The 23,388-nt window shown below is 33.0% G+C and overlaps 4 protein-coding genes across 6 annotated transcripts; 2 read left to right on the top strand and 2 right to left on the bottom strand.

The window, feature by feature from the left end:
* Positions 1 to 82: 82 nt before the first annotated feature.
* On the bottom strand, positions 83 to 4,070 carry Fbw5 (F-box and WD repeat domain containing 5). Its single transcript, XM_083038306.1, has 9 exons — positions 3,776 to 4,070; positions 2,953 to 3,110; positions 2,696 to 2,873; positions 2,349 to 2,541; positions 2,007 to 2,237; positions 1,742 to 1,917; positions 1,329 to 1,656; positions 1,023 to 1,235; positions 83 to 916 (listed from the first exon to the last, which is right to left on the bottom strand). The coding sequence occupies exons 1-9, from the start codon at positions 4,068 to 4,070 to the stop codon at positions 649 to 651; spliced, it is 2,040 nt and encodes a 679-aa protein (XP_082894432.1). The 3' UTR covers positions 83 to 648.
* Positions 4,031 to 6,927, top strand: LOC145936269 (transmembrane protein 223). 3 transcript variants are annotated; one of them, XM_083038314.1, is made up of 6 exons: positions 4,031 to 4,170; positions 4,500 to 5,020; positions 5,216 to 5,461; positions 5,851 to 6,185; positions 6,364 to 6,509; positions 6,669 to 6,927. In XM_083038314.1, exons 3-6 carry the CDS (start codon positions 5,307 to 5,309, stop codon positions 6,801 to 6,803), a joined length of 771 nt encoding a protein of 256 aa, XP_082894440.1. In that variant the 5' UTR covers positions 4,031 to 4,170; positions 4,500 to 5,020; positions 5,216 to 5,306; the 3' UTR covers positions 6,804 to 6,927. The 3 variants fall into 3 exon arrangements, with proteins under 3 accessions (XP_082894440.1, XP_082894438.1, XP_082894441.1); XM_083038312.1 differs by having other exon boundaries at positions 4,120 to 4,246; XM_083038315.1 differs by lacking the exon at positions 4,031 to 4,170 and having other exon boundaries at positions 4,602 to 5,020; positions 5,863 to 6,185.
* A 279-nt stretch (positions 6,928 to 7,206) lies between these two features.
* LOC145936268 (uncharacterized) lies at positions 7,207 to 12,289 on the bottom strand. The gene is made up of 6 exons (XM_083038311.1): positions 12,151 to 12,289; positions 10,264 to 10,872; positions 8,584 to 8,802; positions 8,266 to 8,477; positions 7,903 to 8,178; positions 7,207 to 7,607 (listed from the first exon to the last, which is right to left on the bottom strand). The coding sequence occupies exons 3-6, from the start codon at positions 8,716 to 8,718 to the stop codon at positions 7,340 to 7,342; spliced, it is 891 nt and encodes a 296-aa protein (XP_082894437.1). The 5' UTR covers positions 8,719 to 8,802; positions 10,264 to 10,872; positions 12,151 to 12,289; the 3' UTR covers positions 7,207 to 7,339.
* A 276-nt stretch (positions 12,290 to 12,565) lies between these two features.
* On the top strand, positions 12,566 to 22,399 carry Ranbp21 (exportin-5-like protein Ranbp21). Its single transcript, XM_083038304.1, has 9 exons — positions 12,566 to 12,821; positions 13,563 to 14,263; positions 14,370 to 14,678; positions 14,784 to 16,187; positions 16,287 to 16,541; positions 16,652 to 16,775; positions 16,887 to 17,223; positions 17,366 to 17,735; positions 17,910 to 22,399. The coding sequence occupies exons 2-9, from the start codon at positions 13,577 to 13,579 to the stop codon at positions 18,069 to 18,071; spliced, it is 3,648 nt and encodes a 1,215-aa protein (XP_082894430.1). The 5' UTR covers positions 12,566 to 12,821; positions 13,563 to 13,576; the 3' UTR covers positions 18,072 to 22,399.
* Positions 22,400 to 23,388: the final 989 nt, after the last annotated feature.

The raw sequence follows: 23,388 nt of genomic DNA, 5'->3' as shown, positions 1-23,388 counted from the left end.
TGCATATTTATATCCATTCATTATTTCTTTTGTTTAGTACAAGTATAAGTAGACGAAATTTATAAATATTTCAAATATACATAAAAGTATATAGAATAAATTTAAAAATTTAGCATTACAGATCACGTACATGTGTGAACAAAATCGTAACCATGAAAAACTTAATAATAATTGCACACACTCGGTGAGAGTTTCAATTTTATAATTTTGTTAGAAGATAAAGTCTATATAAGGCCAAGAGTTCCATTTGCAGGAGCTATATGGATAAACTTTAAGCTAAAGTTTAAAAATAGTTTGATGATAATCTTTAATATAAATAATGTAATTTTAAAATTTTTTATTAGATATATTCTAATTTTAACAATAGATAATTCTTTGTGATATTCATTCTTTTAACAACATTTTTAGTAACTCTTTCAAATAGTCATCTGGTAAGATTCCAGATTGTATTACATTATAAGAAATAAAAGTCTGCACGTGCGTTTGTATGCATAAATCCCAGGCAATCAAAAAATAGATTGATTATTTGTGCTTTTATATGATAGTATTTTGGACGATTTTGTATACAATACCAACTTAAGTGCAGAATATATCTCTAAAAATCTTGTAAAAATAAATGTTTTAAATTGGAAATTTAATAGTTTTTAGTCAGTCAATGTTATTACTGCTTCTCTGAAACCTACGTCTTTTTCGTACCTCCATCCCTCTACGATAGGAATTTTCATCTAAACCTAAAGCCTTTACCATAGCCCGACTTCGCCATATTTTAACTGTATAATCATCACTGGTTGTAACTAACATTTCAGGATCACGTGGATTAAAAGCTACGGAATTAACTACATCGGTGTGAGGAAATTTTGCTAAACAAATTCCATAATGTCTATCCCACAAGTAACCATGTTTGTCTTCTGCACCGCTGTAAGCAAAGATATTTAATAATTAATCTTATATATATTTTTTAAAAATATAAAATTTTTTGTTAAATTGATGAATTATGTAAATGCAAATCGAATAATCATTACCTTGCTACATATTCATTACACACGTCCAAAAATATAAAGAAACATTCGTTATTAGGTGTATACGCCTTGTGTGCTCTTAACATTGTACCAACTTGTTTTAATGTTACCAAGTCAATCACGTGTATATCAATTTCTTGTGCTATCGGTGGTGGTTGTAAAGGATTAGTAATAACATAACCCTTTGGCCATGGCCTTGTATTTACATAAAGATATCTGTAATGTAATGATAAAGCATGAAAACGTATGTGTATAATTAAGAGCGCTTCAAATATATCATCTTACGTGATAATGACATTGATAACTGACCTATGATCAGGAGAAAGTCCCATTCCAATTATGTGACCGTGAAGATCAATCAAATGATCTATCTTATCGAATTTATCTGCTACAGATTCGTAATTTAACCAATCTTCCACCGACGGGGTATTTTGTCTCTCTCGCTCCCTTTCCCGCTGAGCTATTCTCTCGCGTAGCGATGGTCCCGGATCCAATCTTCTCGGAAAACTGACTAATTTAATTCTTTTAAAGCCAACTTTATGCGGAGTATATGTCTTTGAGCCAGTTGTAAATATAAGAAACTTTTCAGGATTATTGGCTAACTCATCGGTATCACATTCTTCGGTTATCGAAGATTCTGTAAATCCATTATTTTATCATATACAACAATTATAACGATCGATTTTCTACTATTATGCATTACGCTTGCGTAATTTTTCTACCTCCAGACTCGCTCTCTTCTTCCCACAGTGGATTCTCACTTTCGCTGTCGCTTTCATGCGCCTTGCGCTGCATCTCAACTTGCCTATATTCCTGGTTGTATTGTATAGGACTAGCATATTCAAAACCGTCACCAAGTTTTCTCCAATTCGAAAAACCACCTTCTAATTTACTATATCTATCATACATAAATATAAATTACATAAATGTTAATCATTTAATAAATAATAAATTTATTGTATATGACACAGAGGAGTAAATTCATACTGTAATCTCGATGATGCATGATGCAGCACTTCTGGTTCTTCCTGCTGTTGCGAGCTACTAGGTTCGTTCGAAGGTGACAACAAATCCTTGTGACTTGGCGGATTTCCTTTTTCCTCCTTTGTATTTGAGGAAGACGGTTGGCTTTGTTGTTCCGTAGTTTCAGCTGGTGCAGGCGCTAAACAATTTGCAACCATAATTGCTCTAATTGAGGAAGCATTTCCGTTGTAGAATCTGAAAATAATTACAATTTGTGAGAAAAAAATTATTTTGAAAAAACAACTTTATATGCCCCATTAGGATCAACATTAAGAATTAAGAAGACACGTTGAATTGTGACTTTACCTAAAAAGTTGTGTCATGATGGGGACATGTTCACTAGCTGATTCCTGGTTTGCCTTATTCAGCCAAACTACACTAGTACTGACCAAATGCGCCAACCAATGCAGATTTCCACTCAAAAGGTAACGCTCACTGTACCATGTACCAAATATGTCATACGGCTTATTCACTACTCTACATTGAAGGTCAAAGCCAGCTAGAAATAAACACAAAGCATATAAAAGCAATTATTTGATTGAGAATTGAAGCTTTTTATTATAAAAAATATCTCAAAAGATAGCTTATTATCTTCCAGTTTAAGATTTATTAATTTACATAATAATTTTCTTTAGAATTTCTTGTTTACTTACGTGCTACTTTAAACACTGCTATTTCTCCCGAAGTACTATGGGGTGTACCAAAATGTACACCAGAGACAAGAAGTAAAGTATCTGTACAATTAAATTGCGAAAATTGTGTATATTTCCAACTAAATGTTTTCATATCGTGCAAATATTTTATAGTAACAGGATATTGACTTTGCCATACCTAAAATAATAGCATATTTGTAATACTTGATTTCTGCAAAAAAAAAATAATAAGTATAAATCTCATGAAAATAGCTTACAAGAATATATCCATCTTTTGAACAGGTTGCAAACATTTTGCCATTATGGGAGAAGCTCACATGTAAGACTTGATGCGAATGCTCCTTGAGAATTTCGGTTTCTATCAGTGGAGTGTGATATGCCAAACGTTTAAATTCTCCCAACCAAGAAGTTTTCCCTAAGAGAGAAAGAAAGGTAATAATAATTATTAATATTCTTTATTAATATTCTTTTAATCAAGAGAGATATAAACATAAAATGTAACATATTAATATAAATTTGTATGTGTAAATTAATTAATGTAAAAGATTATTCTCTCTTTTTTCTATTAAAATATTTTTGAAATATCATACTTCAAAAGATACAAAATTATATAATACAAATACAAAAGAGGCCAGAGATAGAAAGATAGCAACCAAACAGTGAGAATTGTCACAAATTTTAATGAGTACATAAAACAATTCTCAATAGCTTTATTATAAAACTCATTTTTAAGCTCAATCAAAATGTATTGTCTGATATACTTTTAAATAATTACTTTTTATAATTTGTTCTTAATGTTCATTTCTATCATCCTTATAAGTGTCATATAAAGAATAATTATCTAATTTAGCTAAATCTAGAAGTTTTTTCTTGTGGTTCAAACAATTTTTTTCAAACTGAATAACACCATAAATGAATCACACAAGAGAAATTTATGTTTTCCATCCATCTCACACATGTAATATTAGATTAAGACAGAGTATATTATTTTCAAATCACACACACATACATACATATGTGTATATATGCATATATACATATATAAAAATAGGATGACGTGGAAAATGCTGCGAGACATACCTGGCACGATGCCGACGTCCGGATCTATCTTGTACGTCCGATAAAATAAATATTTCCACAGGAACTCGTCGCGCGACACCCTGTGCCACGATCTGCACACCTCACCCGCGATCGTCAGCTCCTTCGGCGTCAGGTACTGGAAGATGCTCAAGAGAATCGAGTCTGGCATATAATACCAATTAACGTCGCCCTCGCTTCGCTGTGACAAGCACTCGCTATTGTTATCCGACTCGCTGACATCCTCGTCAGCTGATTGACGATCCCGCGCGACGTCCTCCTCGATGCCGTCGTCCATTGTCAAAACGCGGCGGTTTATTTACTGGAACAGCTGATACCTGTCAGCGACTGTGCGGTCACTAAGCAGCCGAGGCCGAGGATGCACGAACTCGACCGAGGTTAGAATCTCGTCACGCGCGCAATCCTCGCATCACGACGTAGCACCACGTAACACCACGCACGATATATGCAAACGTAAATATAGCATGCCAAAAAAAAAACGCGTTCGGCACGTGTTCGTACGGCAGGTATCATTGGTGCCTGCACTTGCGATGCATCGCGTCTAGGTATTTGTTTATCGCGATCGCGAAAGATCCAAAATTAGATTGTTATCGATTCAATAATCATAATAATGATATTTACTTTGTAACTTTATTATCTGACATCCGTCAACCTCCTCTGTCAGACGCAACTCGTAATACCCAGGCATGATTTGTTTTTGATCCAGAAACTCGGAGATCACGATATCACACGCTGAATGACAAAATTTCATCTGGAAAGCATTTTGTAATGAAATGAATGAATGGTGATTTTCTGACAACAAACCCCATGTTCCGATATTACTGCCAGTACTGAAAATATATAATATACGTGACGTAAACTATAGCTTTTCAGTACTGGCAGTGTATATCGGAACATGCCCAAAGGATGAAGAAAGGACGGAATCTAATTGGTTGTGCCATGTTGTTACTAGGATTCGAATGAGCAACGTGATTGGTGATTTTAGCAACAATATGGTTGATACTTCAGTGCCCTCACAATTTGATTTGAATGCAGTCGATCATGGTTATCTTTCGCCATGGTCTTTCTAACCTAGTTTAAAAAACTCGAGTTTAATTTTATATAAATTATTATCAAGTTTCAATCTGTGATTCCAAATATTATTTCTATAATTTTGTTATTGAATTGAATATTTATAAGTAATTAAAATCTGATTATGCAGATTATAGCGTTTACAGGAAGAACTGGGTAAGAATGTAGTTATAATTTTTATACATGATTATATATGTAAATAAAATATAGAAATATATATTCAGAATTGTATAAAGTATATTTATGAAGAGATTATATGGATAGCTTGAATATTGTGCACATTTAACAACAAGAAATTTTATATTATCATAAAAACATTGAAAAAAATAAGGAAAATACTTTTATTTACAGAAAATAAGATGCTGAAAGAATATAAACATTTAGCCATTGAAATTTTTCGGATTAGTTTTTTCTAACAACACAGGAAAGAAAGTAGTTCAAAATGTTTGGTTTACTTTTAAAGCATCCCATCATTTTTAAAGCTTTATTAACTGAAGCACAATCTACTTGTGGGATGATGCATAAGTGTTTGAAATATGATAAAAATATATTTTTATCGGCATCAACTGTTAGAACATTTCTAACACAAAACATAAGGTAAAATACAATGAAACATTTGATATCAAAGTATATTTTATGAGAATAATATACATTTGATAATATATTTTAGTCATCGTTCTTACATTAGTAAAATTAATATATATGTAAATATACAGGAGGTTCTTGAACTATTGTTACTTGCAAATGGAAGAAATCACATTACAAAAAAAATACTGAATATTTTATCTATATATATATATATATATATATAGAATTATTTAATTATTATAAAAATTAAGATGAATGATTTTAGTTTTAAATTAAATTCATAGATATATAGATAGCAAGTAGCAATAATTTCAAAATATCTTGTATATTTAAAATAAAGTTATAAAAAAATAGCAATTTTACTATCTTGTAAAATAACAAGTTATAAAAATACACAGATTATTTGATAGATTGATGCAGCCAGCAAAAGGTTTTCTTAAACCTAGCAAATCGCCACAAAGTTTGGTAGTACGGCATCAGCAAGAAACAAAAGTCATATTGGATGTGAATACAAATGTACGAAATAATGTAATTTTATACAAAAATGAAAAAGGCAGATATTTTTGGAATATACGAATTTTTGCATTTGGGCAATTATTTGGTTGGTCAATGTTAGCTCTGTATACTTATACACCAAAGTTCTTCGATATATTTAAAACTGATGTAATATTGAAGGAATTTCTAAGGGAACATCCATTTCGGTTGAGTACATTTGTTTTCTCAATTTTTGCAGGTAAGACATTTTTTTACTTTTCTTAGTAAAAATTTGCTTTTATATGTAAACATAAAATTTAAAAAGATTAACAGTATCTTATTTTACATGCAATTTCTGTTGCATACATTTTTATGAAATAATTAAAGCAGATAAGTTTTTACTCTGTCTTTTCTAGAGTGACGTATTTGTTTTGTAGGTCCTGCCACATTTGGTTTTATGTATGCTACATGTTCTCGTAACATCAAGTATATTATCTTAAATAAAGGTGGTAAAACACTTTCACTTTCTACTTATCATCTATGGAAAAGAAATTCTAAAATAATAAATGTGCCAGTAGGAATGGTAAGATTAAATTACATTATTCAAAATTATACATATACTAGATTATAATTTTTGATATAAATTATAATAATATAAAGTCAGCAATATAATATAAAGATAAAAAATAAAACATTTTAATTTTTTTAATACTTCTCACTGGAGATATTTTTTTTTTTTAAGGCAAAATGTATCTCACATCGAACAGGTAATGGAATATGTGTACCGCTTAAAATAAAAAACAGAATTTTTTATTACTTGGTTGATAAAAGTGGCACATTTGTGAATCCGAGTCTTTTTGATTACACAACAGCATAATTACTTAGAAATTCGAATAATATTTTAACAAATATAAATAGTTTTTGTATATTGTATTAAAATCGTTATTTTAAATATAGTATAGTTACAATTAATAATAGAGTACTATCATGTACATAACATACACATGATATATATACTTGATGTATATAAAATTATGTAAAAAAATGTGTAAATATATACTTTAATATTATAAATAATCGATTATTTTAATATATCACTATAGATGTAAATGTATCGACTTATTAAATTACGATATACTAATATTAAGAAGGTTATCTCTAAAGAAAAAAATTACTTTTTTACAGATTATTTATTAATACAAAAAAAGTAAATTTACAATTTGTATTTTTTCCAGAAGAGGAAAAAAGATGTTAGTACAATATCTATATATACAAAATTATAAGTAATATATTTTATTGCACCGAGATTAGTTTTTTTATTTATCATTGGTATCCAAAATACTTTATAAAATTAAGAGTTGGCAGAGTGAGTGAATTTTACTTCAGTTAATAGCATCATTTTTTATATTTTGATCAATATCTTTGATTTTGTCTGTCATAATACTTTCCTGAATATTTGCTATATCGGTCACTATAACCATCATCCTGATATTTGTCTTCTGCTTTATAATAAACTTCAGGTGCTGTAGAGCCAACACGACCTTGCCAGTAATGGGTCCAATATAGATCTTCAGGATTGATATCATGTGGGTGTTTGGCATTTCTGAACACATGTACACAATACACGAGACTGCCAATCAGCGTCAAAAATCCAAATACCAGAAATACTATTCCTAAGATCCTAAAGAAAGATGTTTATATTGTAAAAAAATACTGTATACATACACATATTGATACATACACAAATTGCATAACTTATGCACTATATACAATTTTCTATATTTTTTACATTGATAATTATTTGAAATATAAAACGAAATATAAAATGTAAAATAATACATTTTATAATTACAAATTTATTTTTTATTAAAAACAGTTTTTTATTTAATTAAAGTGTAATTATATTAATTTTAGTATAGAATCTTACATATAAAAATCATGTGAAAATATAAAAACTTATTATACAGTACTCTTACCAAACAACTAATGGTTGGAAGAATTGTATGACGATAACAAAGCCCAGAGTAACCAGGATCAAGCCGAGATTAAGAAGTAACATGAGGCAACAGACACCCTTAGTGTTTGGACAGAAAGGATTGGGTGTTGACATGGTTTCCACAACTATTCCACCCTTCCGTGATGTACGAGTTTTCACTGTCGAAGTGCCCGATCTGCCGGAACCATAGCTGTAGTGACTAGGCGCTCTGTGATCCAATCTGGAGCTTGGTGCTAAACTATGGCGTGATATCCGACTGCAATAACAAGGTACATTTTACATTAATACATTTTATATTGTTTATATATATTTAATATATCATATATTCAAATTGGAGAACAACCTTATGTCGGAAGTGGCTCTATACGCAGCGCTGGTGACATATATATCTGAACCATTGTCACAAATGCTGCCATGCGAGGCACTTTTGCTAAGTGGATGTAAACTATGTTTCGAAGATCCAGACAATACTGAATCGCGAGTATTGTGCGCGCTTCTGGATCTTCTGTCTTCTCTATCATATCTGTCTGCGTGATTTTTTTTTATTGGTTTTACCTGAAAAAAATTTGAAATTATAGAGATAATATATGATGTATTAAAATCACAAATATGTAATATGTTTTAAATTAAGAAAAAATATTTTTTGCCATAAATATCTTACCATGGTAGTATGTTCGTTGGCAACGATATACTCGGAGACGGTGCGATCTGAAGGAGCTCTATGGCTCTCTTCGCCATCTGTAATGTAATCACGATTTGTGCTAATGTGATAGCCAGCATATCTGGGAGTATGCATTTTGGAGCCTATATCAATGCACTCGTGTAAGAATATTAAAGATAAATATACGAGTGATCAGTAACGTTCGCGCTTAGAGCTCATCTAAAACAGAAATAAATTTATATATGTCAATAACTTATTAGAAATTATAATTATTAAACAATAAGAAATAGAATATTATGCTATAGCATGCAATATATGATAAAAGATATTTTTTCTAATATATGTATTGCATTTTGAAAAAGATTGCTTCATACGCAGCATTTATCTATAACAAAAATATGATATTATTGCGAAAGGAATCAGAGTTATATTCTAATTTTTGAAAAGATTTTTTATATATCTTTAATTTTATAATTTTATTTAGCAATGCTTGATTTTAGCATCTTTTTTTAAAATGCTAGTATAAATATAATTCTTTTTACACATTAATAAATACAAATTTATGATTAGGTGTGGCAATATATTCCTTTAAGTATATTGCCCGCGCATATATTGATTGCAAAACACTGCATTATCATTGGATTGTCTCTCGATCGTAGGCAGTGCCAGCCTCAACGTGTACACTGTGTTGGGCAAATCCTTATTTAGTACGGTGATGTCATTTGGCAAGGACATTTGTGCAACATCTTCGATCGACAATGCGCGCGGCAATACCCTTCGCCTCCGATCATTCCCCCGCGACTCTTTCAAGGTAATACTTTATCAATCCTTCTTCACAATATAAATTATCATATTTATAATTATTTATAATTATAATTATAATCTTTATAATTATAATTATAATTGCGTCTTTATTAATATAGTGCACACATTTATCAAATCATTCTTCTTTTTATCATAAAAAGAAAATTATAATCTCATTTTTAAAAGATAACTACAGAAAATTGATTTATAATTATCACACGTTATAATACAACATATAATCGAATTTAATATTTTAATTCTTTGCTTGAGCTCAGCAAAATATTAAATGAATTGCAAGAAATTTATTTCTCTGAAATTAAATATCTCATTTTCAAAATTGGAGATTAATTTTATTCTTTTTTTCTTTACTAAATATGTTTATAAAGTTATTAATATTTTTTCTTTCCTAAAATAAAGAGGATTCAAATTAATCCCTAAATCAATTCTTTTTAATTTGTTCGTCCCTTGTAAAAAAAAAACAGATAGTGGATGATTTAAATACTTAATAGTTTGAAATGCTGAATAAATGTCTACTTATTCTCATTAATTAACCGGTTATTAAATTCTTGCTCGCGTCGCTTTTAAATAAACTCATATTCTCTACACGAGTAGTGGACAACGAAGCGCGCAGGCGCTATAGATCCGATGCAACCTGTGCGCGCAATATTTCTTTCCTAATGCAGATCCCCGGAAAAAAAAACATTAATGAAAAAAATATCGCGCCAAGCTCTGCGTGCGTGTGGCTTTGCAAAACATCAGATCGCTGATCGTTGATCACTGATCAAATGCGGATCTCCGATACTAAGATTCCGTTCCGGAGTTTCGCCAAATGTATTTATCTGTATCAGCTCTTGAAGAAGAGACCGGTTGCTGTACCTTGTCATTCGCGCTTAGGAGAGAGATTATCTTCCTTATCCTTATCCGTGGATGATTCCTCTTCTCGTGGAAACGCGCTGGCCGAAACTGGATCGTCGCGATGACATATCGATGATCGCTCGGTTTTACACGAGGGTATTATTCACCGCCTCTGGTCCATATCTCTCATACTTCTCTCTTCCTTCTCCTCAAAATTGCTTGTACGTATACACTTGTTCGAAGAGCACTCGCGACTCGCGACGACGATTCCAGCGTCGTTCGCGCGGACCAGCAGCGTCGCGCATCGCGCGTTCTTCTCTCGGATGAGCCGATCCGTCAAATCGCAGAGATGCAAAATCGTCGAGTCTTGGTCTTCTCGCTCGAGAGCTCCTGTCTCCGCTCCTGTCTCCGCTCGCGACGTTGGAATCACTGAAACGGTTGGTGCTCCAACTTGTGAGCGAAAGGCGCATTCGTCGTAGCGTACGGTTTGCCACCACGCTTCTGCAACACCTTTAAAAGGCGAGCTCAGGTGTATATACTGCTTAGCGCACTTCTTACATTCTCCGCCCGCGATTGCTCTCGATCGTCCCGCCCGTCTGCGATTTATTCTCCCACTCTCCTCGGCTCCTCCTGCATAAATTAAATGAATTGAGAAAAAACTGAATTGCAAAAGAATTTTTATGTCGAAATATTATTTGAGAATTTTGTACCATTTAAATATGTAATATAAAGTACAGATTTTAAGATTTTACTGTTTAAAGAAGTATTTTAATTCCATAAATAAAACTGGAGTTTTATTGAGTTAATATATCTTTTTTTATGTAAATGTATCCCAGCAAAAAGATTCTTTCTTAAAGAACAATAAGACGTGTCTTTAAGCTTTTATGCTGTTTTATTAAATGCTATTTTATTAAATATTAGAAAATGATATAGCTTGTGTGTGTGTTTGTGTCTTTAGTACAAATATACATATGAAATGAAAAATGAGATAAAAAATAGCAGAATGTTTCTGCACAATTTATATATCATATACTTAACACTATTAATTGTTTTGTTTTTGTGTTTCCTAAAAAATAAGAATTTTAATATTCTTTCTATGATGATTTAATTGAAAAATACAAGAACCTCCAAGAAAGTTCAATATATATATATATAATCATATATATATATATATATATATATATATATATATATAATAGAATTATATATAAAAAACATGTCTACATATATTTTCTTTTTCTTATAATTTCTGTACATATAGGAAAAATAATAAAAAAATTATTATTTTCACGGTTTTTTAAAGTGAGATTTGAAGAAATTAAAAAAAATTGCCTACATATAATTGCATATATTGCAAGTTTTTCTTATTTCCATGAATTTTATTTTTTCTAAAAAATATATAAATTATTTTTTCTATTATTTTTCAATTATCCTTTTTTCTGTATATAAAGACAGAGATTATATAAGACATAAGAGATAAATGAAAACATATGTATGTAAACACATTTTATATATAATTCTATATATATTTACATATGATTATATATGTATATATAGAATTTTTTTCCAGGAAGTCCATAATATCTTAATTATTTCCGAATAAATTAGAAATATATAATTAGACTTTATTATTGAATATGGTTATGTAATATAGATGCAACTAAAAACTTTTTAAAATTAAATTTATATCACAATTACATATCTCTCCAATAGTAAAAAAACAAACAATTCCTAATTTTGGAAATTAAATTATATTTTTTTCGAACACTTAATATTGCGAAAGATTATTAAAATCAGATTATTTCATCATATAATTCTTTTTTTCATATTGTATATATATATATATATTATATATTTCACATTCAAATACATTTTCGCATGATTCAATTTTCAAGAATTCATTATTACCTTAGCATTTCTGATATATGTAAAATTACGGTCATGCTTGGTTATCGTAATGATTCATTTAGATATGATGATTATTGGTTAAACAATTCAAAGCTACATGTTTACTAATTTTTTCAATATATACACGAGTATATTTATTTTTCGGACTTTTGAGTCACAATGTATAAACATCTAGACGCGCGACTAGATGCCTAATGGCTCTACACCGCGGAAAAACAATTAAAAAGATTCACACTGCGTCCAACAATCCGAACCAATAGGAGAACTTGTTTTCTAGGGACAAAAATGGCGTCGGTTAGAATCGACATTTTTCATTGGACAGACCACTCGTGCATCGAACGCGGGTCCAATGAATTTTCCATTATACAGTACTTCCTCTTCTAATTATTCCTTTCCTTCGATCATCGCAGAGAGGGCAGCACGTGATCGCGTATAAGGTCGTCCGGTTAGCCAGCGTGCCGCATCCGCATCTCCGAGGCTGCTGATGACTGTTGGTGGAGAGCGTTGCACACGATCGTTGCACCGCGTGCATCGCGATTGACGCTGGGACACTCGTAGATTCTCCCCCGGCCGATCGGGATTATGAATTGACGCGCGACACGACACCGGAGAGCCTCTCGCCGTCTCTACCCGGCCCCGTCAAGCTCCTTCTCGAACAACGATCTCGCGAGGTGAGTAGCCGCGTGCAGTTTTTCATGTTCACACCGCAACAAGCTGCTCTCTCGTCGCCGCATGCTCGTGGATAAGTACCCGAAAGTTCGCTCGCACAAATATTTGTTTCTGGGGAAAAAACATTGGAGCTCGCGACGTCGCGAAAATTTCGCTCGCCGCTCGTTCTTGACAGATGCGCGAAATTTGTTTCGCATATTTATACCGGTTTCTTTAGAGATTGAAAACACTATCTTCAAATATCTTGCATCAGCTTCGTAAAAATTACACAAGATGTGTAGCATATATGTCGAAACTAGTTGTATAGAAAAGTAGTAATTTGTAGGTTTGAGTAGCCTTAATTAAACAAATAAGTTTAGCTTTAAAATTATTTATTATTGTTAATAATAGGATGTGAAATATTTTGGGTGTGGATTATTTTATAGCTATATATATGTGTATCTTTAATACAATAAATTCTTTAGTATCCATTATGTATTCACGATTACTAATTAATTCTGAGAAAAATATTTAAATGAGAGACATTTTCTTACATGTTAAATAATAGACATATGCTATCCTAACTAACTAACACTAACACATGAAAATAAATATATAATCCATTTTATCCTTTTATTTTTTCTATATCTTTTTTTCTTATTTAATAAAATTCTCCAATAAAATAATTTTTAAATTATTATAACAAGCATTATTTATATTATATCTTACAAATGTTGAATGAACATTCTTGTCTCGTATTCCAGTGCACTAGAGAGGAATGGAGTTTGGAGTGGGCGATGTCGCCCAGATATCGGCGGAACTGGCCCGAGTGGTCGAGGTAATAATGTCACCCAATATATCTCCACAGCAACGCCTGGAGGTATACAATGCTTGCGAAAGATTCAAGGAATCCTCGCCACTGTGCGCGCAATGTGGCTTATATCTGGCGCAAAGATCCCCGGACAGAAGCTCAGTGGTACGTCACTTTGGTCTACAGCTAATGGAACACTGCGTCAAGTATCGATGGACTCAGATCTCGCAGTCAGAGAAGATCTTCATCAAGGAAAATGCAATGAAATTACTTCAAGAAGGCACTGAACCGTTGCTACAGGAAGAGGCGCACATAAAGGACGCACTATCGCGGGTGGTAGTCGAAATGATAAAGCGAGAGTGGCCTCAACAGTGGCCCACCCTGCTAGCCGAGCTCAGTCAGGCCTGTACGCAAGGTGTGAGTCAGACTGAGCTGGTCTTGTTGGTATTTCTTAGACTGGTGGAGGACGTGGCGCTCCTACAGACATTGGAATCCAATCAGAGGAGGAAAGACATATATCAAGCGTTGACTACAAATATGGCAGAAATCTTTAATTTCTTCTTGAGATTAATGGAGCAACACTTTTCGGAATTTCAGAAGAAAAGTGCCTTAGGACAGACATCCGAAGCTGCAACACACAGTAAAGTCGTTCAAGTAAGTTTTTGTAAGACGCGTGTCGGCAATTAATATTTCAACCAACTAATATTTGTATGTCATATTATGTTTCTAATGTTGTAATTATGTAATCGTATCGTAACAGATAGTACTGTCGACGCTAACCGGATTTGTCGAATGGGTTTCTATAAACCACGTGATGGCCGAGGATGGAAGATTGCTGCAAATACTGTGCCTCCTGCTGGGCGATCCTATATTTCAATGTTCCGCCGCCGAATGCCTCCTCCAGATTGTAAATCGCAAAGGCAAAGCCGAGGATCGAAAGCAATTGATGATCCTGTTTACGGAAGAGGCTTTGAGATTTATTTATACGGCAGCTACCGCATCACCGCCTCTCGCTGGACCTACGAATTTCCACGAGAATCATTATCTGTTCCTGAAAAAGCTCACACAAGTAACTTTCACGATAATTGCGTCAATTAATACTGAATTAATTTGCATTTCATAAAGAAAAAAACCATTGTTTATGTGTTATATGTTTATATGATTATTATTTCAGGTACTGACAGGCATGGCGACACAACTGTGCACTTTATGGGGAAAAGATGACGCCTCCAGCATACGTCCAACACACTTCAATCTCTTTCTAGACACTGTGCTCACATTTACCATGTATTCGAGTCTTACGCTTACGCATTTAGCGAATACAATCTGGGTGATGCTGTTCAAGCATGAACACATCAAAAACGATTCGTTATTGCTGACATACGTGCCCAAATACGTCGAACACACAGCGCCCAAGCTAATTCGTATCGCATATCCATATGGTAGACAGAGCAACGGCATGACCACATACTGCCTCGTTGATTACGACTCGGAGGAGGAATTCAACGTCTTTTTGCATCGCTTTAGAATGGACCTGTTAGAGGGATTTAGGCACGCGACTATGGTAGCGCCTTTAGTGACGTTTACATACGTACAACAGTGGCTGACGGCGAAAATTACCAAGGGTATGGCGAATCTGCAGTACAAGAGTGATCAGAATGATCGAGAGTACCTCGAATGGGAGGCTCTTGCACAGGCATTGGACTCCGTTATGTCTAGAATCTTGTTGATCAATGAGCGGCCGAGTGTGCAGACCGGTTTGCAGTTGTTGCAGCTTTGTCTAGATTATTCACCACAGGATCCTTGGCTACTATCCGCCCTACTATCCTGCATAAGCGCGCTTTTCGTGTTCCTGTCGATGTCAACCGGCTCAATGGCCATGCCGGGCGTCGCTATCCTGCCGCGCGTTCTTGAAAAGATCTTTGCCGCGCTGGTGTTCGAAGCGCCCAACGAAAACGAGCGCAATCGCTCGCGTGCGACCAAAAACGTACGACGCCACGCCGCTAGTCTCATGGTAAAGATCAGTCTCAAGTATCCGCTGTTGTTGCTGCCGGTATTTGAGCAGATACGTAGCATGGTGCGCAATCTGACGCGAGAACCGAGCCCGTTATCCCGAATGGAGAGTGTCATGCTGTACGAGGCGTTGCTCCTCATTTCCAATCATTTTTGCGACTACGAAAGGCAGAATCGATTCGTCGCGGAAGTGATTGGCGACGCGTCCAACAAGTTCATCACGATCGGCGCGGAATGGTTCACGGGACCGCCGGAATTTATGCAATTCGTGGGATTGGACAGACTACCAGTGGAGAACATGCTCGAGGATCCGGCTAGATTCAATCGCAGTGATCTCATGATGTGCGTTTGTACCGTTTTAAGTGTGGTCAAGCGATGCTCTATTCCAGAGGACCCTGACCGCGCGGCAAGAGGTGGCTTTGTTGCTGCGCTCAGCGAAAGTGGTAATCCGGTTTACCGAAATCCTGCCGCACCCCATGTAATTCCTATCTTGCCAACGCTCTTCGCGCTGCTGCGAACGATGAACGCTCTCTTCACTCCTGCCGCTCTCGCCGTTCTTTCGGAGGTAATATTATCAATAATATTATTAAAATATTCAAAGTTTTTTGCTTCAAATATGTTTTATCCTAACAGACTATTAAATATACAATTATTTTTATCCTAGGGTTACAAAAATGCTTATGGACTTTTGGAGTCGGAAAAAGCGAATCTGTTGGGCGTAAATGTGACTAATGACAATACTACTGAGACGGATCAAACTTCGAGTACTTCCCTGATCCGAATGCAATCATTTCTCAGCACAATTCACGATCAGTGCTATCATATGTTGGGCAGTGGCTGTCATATGATTGGTCGAGATTTCTATCAGTTGCCCGGATTTTCATCAGCGTTGCTCAACTCAGTTTTCTCGAACATGGAGGTAATTTAATAAAATATTCAGTTTTATCGATAATCTTTTTTAATTTTCATAAAGTTCTATATTACATGTATTCTCTTAAACAGAAATTTAAAAAAAATCTGTTTTTTCAGGTGATTCCAGACTACAGACTGCGTCCGATTATACGTGTGTTTATGAAACCATTCATATACTCGTGTCCGCCAGCTTTTTATGAGAGCGTACTAGTACCTGTACTGGCTCACGTATCTACACATAGTGAGTGTGTTTATAAAAAGTTTATTTTTATTTTATTTTATTTTATTTTTTTATGCTTTCCATCATGTCAAGCAAATTTAAATTGATCCATATTGTGCGATATTGTTTCAGTGTGCCAAAGATTAAGTGCAAAGTGGCAATACATTACGCATCTCTACGAATCTGGTGGTCTAGACGAAGAGAACACGGACACGCAGGAAGTCATCGATGACATGCTCAACAGAAATCTGACCAGAGACTTTGTAGACGTGTTAAAAGTGGCTCTAGTCGGTGGAGCCGCTAGCGACGCTGCGCCTCCGGACATCATGGATCAGGATAGCGGGGGAATGGCAGTGGATCCACCTCTGTCGCGGGGGAACAGCATCGTCGCCGAAGTCGTCAGCGAACTGGGAGCTTTCGTTCTACGTCATCCATCTACCTGTCACAGCGTCGTCCTATGTGTATTAGGGTAATACGATATATAGATAGTTATACGATTATAATATAGAAAAGGTCTTACAATTTTATTATAAAGTTGTAAGTAAAGTTAATTTTTTTATTCTTGTTTCTCTAGAGCATTTTTATCCATAATAATGTCTTGTTGTTTCTAGAGCGCTTGCGTGGAACGATTCAAACGCGAGTCTCAAGGCGACAATGTTGACCGGACCAGTAGTACGAGCACTAGCAGCCGATGGTAGTCTCAATCCTTCCATGGCAGCGGATATCATGGTTGCCGTTCTCCAAGGTTTACAACTGCACGGCCAGCACGAGGCCAATCAAGGTTCCCTCATTACTCTTGGCGCACAAGTCTACGAGTGCCTCAGACCCAAGTTTCCGAACATTATCGAGGTGATGCAGCAGATCCCAGGAGTCAATCCCGCCGACTTGCAACGATTCGATGAGAAAATGGCGGTAGTCAGCACGAAAGGCAATAAGGTTGAAAAGGGAAAGAAGGATCTCTTCAAGAAAATTACAAATCAGGTATATACGATTGCAATATCCAAAATATACAGCTAGTGCTTTATTAGACTTGGTATGTCTGCGTTTAAAATCTCGTTGAAATAAAAATTTATAAAATCAAGTGCATGATTCATCACAATTTTTTTATTAGTATCATACATTTAATAACGATCGGGTTTTACCCGTCTTTTACAGCTTATTGGCAGAAGCGTAGGTCAATTGTTTCGCAAGGAAGTTAAAATAGACAATTTACCGCGAATACAAATATTCGGTAAATCTCAACAAGTGCGCGTGGATGAGATTTCGAAGAACGCCGCTGATACCGGAATAGCAGCATTGTTCGCTGGGCCTACGTAGCAGAGAGTTTTAGCGAATTATGTTTTGCAAAGCTGGTCTAACTCAATAAACAATTATAAATTATTGTAAAAAGATTTCTTCAGAGATGAGACTATACGGTGACGCAAAAGAAATGAATACTCGAGCTCTTAAAATCTGCTGAAAAAGCACATTTTTTTCTGGTAAAGAAATGCGAGTTACAATCTGCAGATGTAGCGAATTATATCTAAAGCGCGATATATCGAAGACGATATCTCAAATCGCGCTTTAAATATAATTGATTGATGCATGCAATGGATATATGCAATTTTGGATATTTTAAAATTACAAATTTCAGAAATTGTTTTTTTACTTGTATTTTTGTTTCAAAATGTTTTGAAAAATGTCTGTTATAATGGAAATAAAAATTTGTTTCAAAATGTTTTGAAAAATTCGGTTATAATGGAAATAAAAAATGATACCATATGAATAACGCACAATTTTTAATAAAAATTGTAATTACTTAAAAAATCGAGGTAAAATTTCAGGAATCTTTGGACATTTCATGCTCTCGATCATTGAGTGCTTGAAATAAAGTCTCGGATATATAAATATGAATTGTATATAAACACATTATATAATTCAGATAAATATTTATGAGTGTCGGAGGAATTTCTTTTTCTGCTCATTCTGAAATCGATTATTAGTTTCAAACTATTAAAGATATCAACGATACAAATATAGCTAATTTTTTATATTCTGTGAATACTCTTATTTCAATTAATTTGAAATAAATATGCTTGAGGAAAATCTCGTTCGTGTTCATCATATTTGAGACTGCAAAGGTTCTCATCATTCAATGTTCAATATTCTAAAAATATAAATTTCTCGATACGCATTATCATTACTTTAACGTACATTTCGATGACACGTCAAAAAAACAATTTCCGAGATATTTATACACATCACACAATGCCTTTCGTGGCACATGTACGGAACATAAAAATTGGGACATTGTGGAAGGGTTGTACGATAAGACATAGCAGATTATTGTGATAAGGAACGTAGCGAGAAAAAATTTAACAATGTACTCGAAGCAAGCGACTTGGGAATTATAAAAGTTAAGTTGCTTTGTATAAACGAAGAAAAAAAGAGAAGTGACATGTTCCAAGCTGTGACTGATTTGTGGAAAACCGCGAATATTGTAGTATATAATTCATTAATTATAATTTTATTATATATATAATTTTTTTCTTTGCTACTTTTTAAACTATATCTCCGAAGTCCGTAATATTTATAGCATATTAGGTTTGTTCTTTTCAGTTTTATGAACTTTCTTTTTTTATTTTTACTAATATTTAAAATAAAAAAAGAAAGAAGTAAAAATTTTTGCAGAAAGTACAGCTTAAATGAATAAATCTGTTGCATTATACTATGTTAAGGATTTCGAAGTATAGTTTATTACGTCAGTGTCATATATTTATACATATAAATATATACATATTGTACAATAAAATCTTATAGATTAATCTTATATAGTGGAGTAGAAGAGAATGAATTATAATCACACTCATCTACATACATATACATGTATATTTGTTTCGAATGTTTATATTATTATACGATTCGTTGATTTTTTCAAAGATATGGATTGATGCCGAAAATGTATCTATACGCGCAACAAAAAGTCGATTAACGTCTTCCTTACAACCGAGTTTTCTCGTGAAATAATTGAAACCGCGGTACAAATTATGAATCAAATTTATACGCTACTACATTTACATGTGAATCGAAACGGCAGTTTTAATCAAGAAGACATACACGCGAGAACATACGAAGAGACATTTGTACATTACGATATTACACTCTTAATATTTAAAATAGAAAAAAAGCTCCAAAAATAAAATTAAACGTAAAGAAAATGTTTGAGCAAATTGCGATCGACTACTGTCGGATAAACAATTATCAAAAAAAATTTAAGATGATTTTTAATAATTTTACTTGATTATTGAAAATCATATTTAACTTAAACTTTAATTGATCCCACAATTTTTGAAGAAAACTTAATGATGGATGATGGTTTTCGATCTTGTCATAATATCAAGTAATTTCAAGACAATTTTATATTCTTATAAAATACCATTGATTATCACTGATAAATTTCTACGCTTTACTTCACTGAAGAGCGTTCAATTGAGGACCAAAATATTTTTTTTTTTTTTTGTCATTCCTTAGACACGCGATATTTGTATTTTCGGTGCGACTCACGATTTACATATATGTTTTAACGCTAATTATGAAATGTTTTAATGTAGCATTAAGTGTTTCGCAAATTGTGAATTTACAAGTCTTTATGCATGCATGTTCAACTTGCTCCTTCAAGCCTTTTCTTTACGTTTACTCTTAATATAAAAATGCGTTAAGCGCGCAAATGACGAGATTAATGCACATAAAAAAGAGTAAGCAACTGATTAGACGTGGAATTTAACTGCAAACTGTTGCAAAAATCGTTTCAACGAGAATATATATCAGATGGCGTATTTAGAATATTAAATGTTTTGTTAAGGCGGTGTAAGAAGACGATCTCACACACCCTCCTTCACACATACACACACATAAATTGCCATAAATTCTACTACAATATTACATTACAATATCACATATCAAAAATGTTTTAATCGAAAACTCTTTTATTCTCTAATCTCTCGTTTGTCTTCTAGTTTGACTAGGACATAACATTTTGCGCGTTAAATGGAATTTTTTAATCTATCATTGTTACATTGAATTTGTGTCTCGCCTGTTTTATCTGTTTTATCTCTATCAGAGAAATGCGTTTTAATTTATAATTTAAACTCGTAAGTTTTTACATTAAAATGCATTATGCATTATTTTCTCAGCATTCCATTGCGCTTTTAGTAACCACGTATACGGTTCGTAAATTTGATTCGTAGATTATATGAGAAAAGTAGGTATCAGAGGAATTCACAATTAACGAAAAAAGATTCCATTGTAATCGTAATCTAAGATATCCTCTTGCAAAAGCATTTACCTTTTTTATCAATGGAACATTGCTGAACGAAGAGATAATACAAATGTTTCCTTTTCCTTGTATTTTTTCATAAGACGAATCAAACTTATTATTTGTCTAACGAAAACATCTGATACACATTTGTACATCGAAAGTGTTTCGCATATACAATTTCTCATAACGTGTTATACACAAAGTGTTTTATATTCCTTTTTTTTTCTTTTTTTTTTTTTTCGAGAATAGTGCACGCCATTATGTGAATATCGACAAAAATTGTACACAATGGCACAAAAAAATTAATTACGATAATTATCCGGAATATTACAAAAATCTGCTTATCTTACAAACAACCACTCTCGACCGCTTTATTGACTTGTTAAATTGTATAGATCAATAAGTTTGTAACAGCACTATTTTCACAATGACAATCCTTTTTTATTATCGATAATATGATCTATTATTGAACTACATCACATTGTATACTTAATTATGCATTTAACTGATCGTTAAATGTAACGAAATTATCAAGATTATTATCCAGATGATTTCATAATAATTGTTAATATATATGTGTATACAGGGTGTCTTATATATAAGTAGAGTTTTATACAGATTAGTACAGACTTTGTCAAAAAATAAGCATCTCTTTTCTTTGGCAATATTTCTGGAAATGCATTGTTTTCGAGATCCTATTTTTTTAAATACGATCAAGAGTCTTTAATATAATACATTTTGTTATTTCTTAATTCTTTGTGAAGAGTGGTCTGATTTTATTATAAGTAAGTTTAATATTTATATTCCATATATACACATTAACTTTATTGTTTTCATAAGAGCCAAAAAACACATTTTACTGTATTAACTAAACTATTTTTAAAGTGTTTTATTACAATAATATAAATATTAGACAATTTATAACGAAATTGTCATTAAAATGTCTACATGAAGAATAAAAATATATAGCAAATATATTGACATATTAAAAAATAAATTTTCGAAAATCTTTCCAAAGGAATATATGCTTATTTTTTGACGAAGTAATACCGATCTATATTTCATCTATATAGGACATCCTATGTATATAATATTAATGTTATAGCAAAGTGCGATAATTACTTTGTTTATATACATATATTTGAGTGTAAACGAAGTAATCGTTGCGCTTTGTTGTAATATTAATGTTTCGACGTAAGAGACTATTGATTTACGCCAGGCCAGAAAGCGGCGGAAATCCGCTTCTTTTCAAGACCTCGCTCACGTTTTTTGTACATCAACTATAGCGAAATCAGCTATAGCAACTTGTATATATTATATTGTAATAAAGAAATTACATTGACAATAATGACATGTACGTCAATATACGTCTCTTTGTCTCGTTGTCCGCAAGACATGTGTATGTTCGATAAATATACATACAATTTACATAATATATTTTATTTGATATCTCTCATGTAACATATACTTTCCCCATCAAAATCGGCGAATGTAATATATATATATTTATATATTATCATTATAAATTATCATATTCGCGAATACGTTTTGACATATGAGCTGTTATCTCGTTATACTCTATATATGTATATATAACGCCAAAACTTATAATTGACTGTAATCTTCGTACGAAATATTTCACGACAAATCGAAGCGATACATTGCACAATTTTTATACAGCACCACAACTCTTTTTCGATCTCTCCGAAACGAGGAATTCTATACTTTACACAAAAGCCACAAATATTTTACAGAAATATTTACAGAAAATCTCCTTTCTTTATTATGCATGACATTATTATTTTCACATGAAACAATATTTCATATATCGAGTTAAACACTGCTTAAAATTACAACCACATTACGTGCAGGATATATAATACCAATTGTAATCCAGATTCAAATTTATCGCATTATACTCGAATCGTTTATACCGCATATAACAAACACAAAGCGTCTAGTTTTCTTTTTGTAATCCAGATAAATTCTCAAAATTTGTGTACATACATACATATATATATATATATATATATATACACACAACACACAATATATGTATAAATACTATTTCTTACAGCATAAATATCGGACGCTTATCGTTAAAATTTACAAAAAAAAAAAATGCAATAGAATTGTCTTTGGAATCTGAGCAGGTTCGTGTCCAGATATAACGACGGATATTCATACGGCTAATAATACGGCAACAAGAAGCACTTTGTTACGAGCTTGTTACTTGCGGCCAGCTGCTTCGTTTGGAATGTATAATGCAATTTATTCAATGCACGTACAACGCATTGTACAACAAACTCTAAGCGTAAATCTACATGTATTTTTACA

This window comes from Prenolepis imparis, unplaced genomic scaffold (genome assembly GCF_030444845.1).
Source record: "Prenolepis imparis isolate NDT839.2.m4 unplaced genomic scaffold, iyPreImpa1.0 SCAF_5, whole genome shotgun sequence".
Classification (NCBI taxonomy): Eukaryota; Metazoa; Arthropoda; class Insecta; order Hymenoptera; family Formicidae; genus Prenolepis; species Prenolepis imparis.
This window is presented reverse-complemented; position numbering and strand designations above follow the sequence as displayed.

Excerpts from the sequence above, each read along its gene's own strand:
- LOC145936269 (XM_083038314.1), top strand. The coding sequence starts at position 5,307 with ATGTTTGGTTTACTTTTAAAGCATCCCATCATTTTTAAAGCTTTATTA. Across the intron at positions 5,462-5,850 it reads TTTCTAACACAAAACATAAG|ATTATTTGATAGATTGATGC; the intron begins GTAAAATACAAT and ends AAAAATACACAG. Across the intron at positions 6,186-6,363 it reads TGTTTTCTCAATTTTTGCAG|GTCCTGCCACATTTGGTTTT; the intron begins GTAAGACATTTT and ends TTTGTTTTGTAG.
- Fbw5 (XM_083038306.1), bottom strand. The coding sequence starts at position 4,070 with ATGGACGACGGCATCGAGGAGGACGTCGCGCGGGATCGTCAATCAGCT. Across the intron at positions 3,111-3,775 it reads GGACGTCGGCATCGTGCCAG|GGAAAACTTCTTGGTTGGGA; the intron begins GTATGTCTCGCA and ends TTTCTCTCTTAG. Across the intron at positions 1,657-1,741 it reads AGAAGAGAGCGAGTCTGGAG|AATCTTCGATAACCGAAGAA; the intron begins GTAGAAAAATTA and ends ATGGATTTACAG.
- Ranbp21 (XM_083038304.1), top strand. The coding sequence starts at position 13,577 with ATGGAGTTTGGAGTGGGCGATGTCGCCCAGATATCGGCGGAACTGGCC. Across the intron at positions 16,188-16,286 it reads CTCTCGCCGTTCTTTCGGAG|GGTTACAAAAATGCTTATGG; the intron begins GTAATATTATCA and ends TTTTTATCCTAG. Across the intron at positions 16,542-16,651 it reads CAGTTTTCTCGAACATGGAG|GTGATTCCAGACTACAGACT; the intron begins GTAATTTAATAA and ends CTGTTTTTTCAG.
- LOC145936268 (XM_083038311.1), bottom strand. The coding sequence starts at position 8,718 with ATGCATACTCCCAGATATGCTGGCTATCACATTAGCACAAATCGTGAT. Across the intron at positions 8,179-8,265 it reads AGAGCCACTTCCGACATAAG|TCGGATATCACGCCATAGTT; the intron begins GTTGTTCTCCAA and ends TTGTTATTGCAG. Across the intron at positions 7,608-7,902 it reads TTCCAACCATTAGTTGTTTG|GATCTTAGGAATAGTATTTC; the intron begins GTAAGAGTACTG and ends ATCTTTCTTTAG.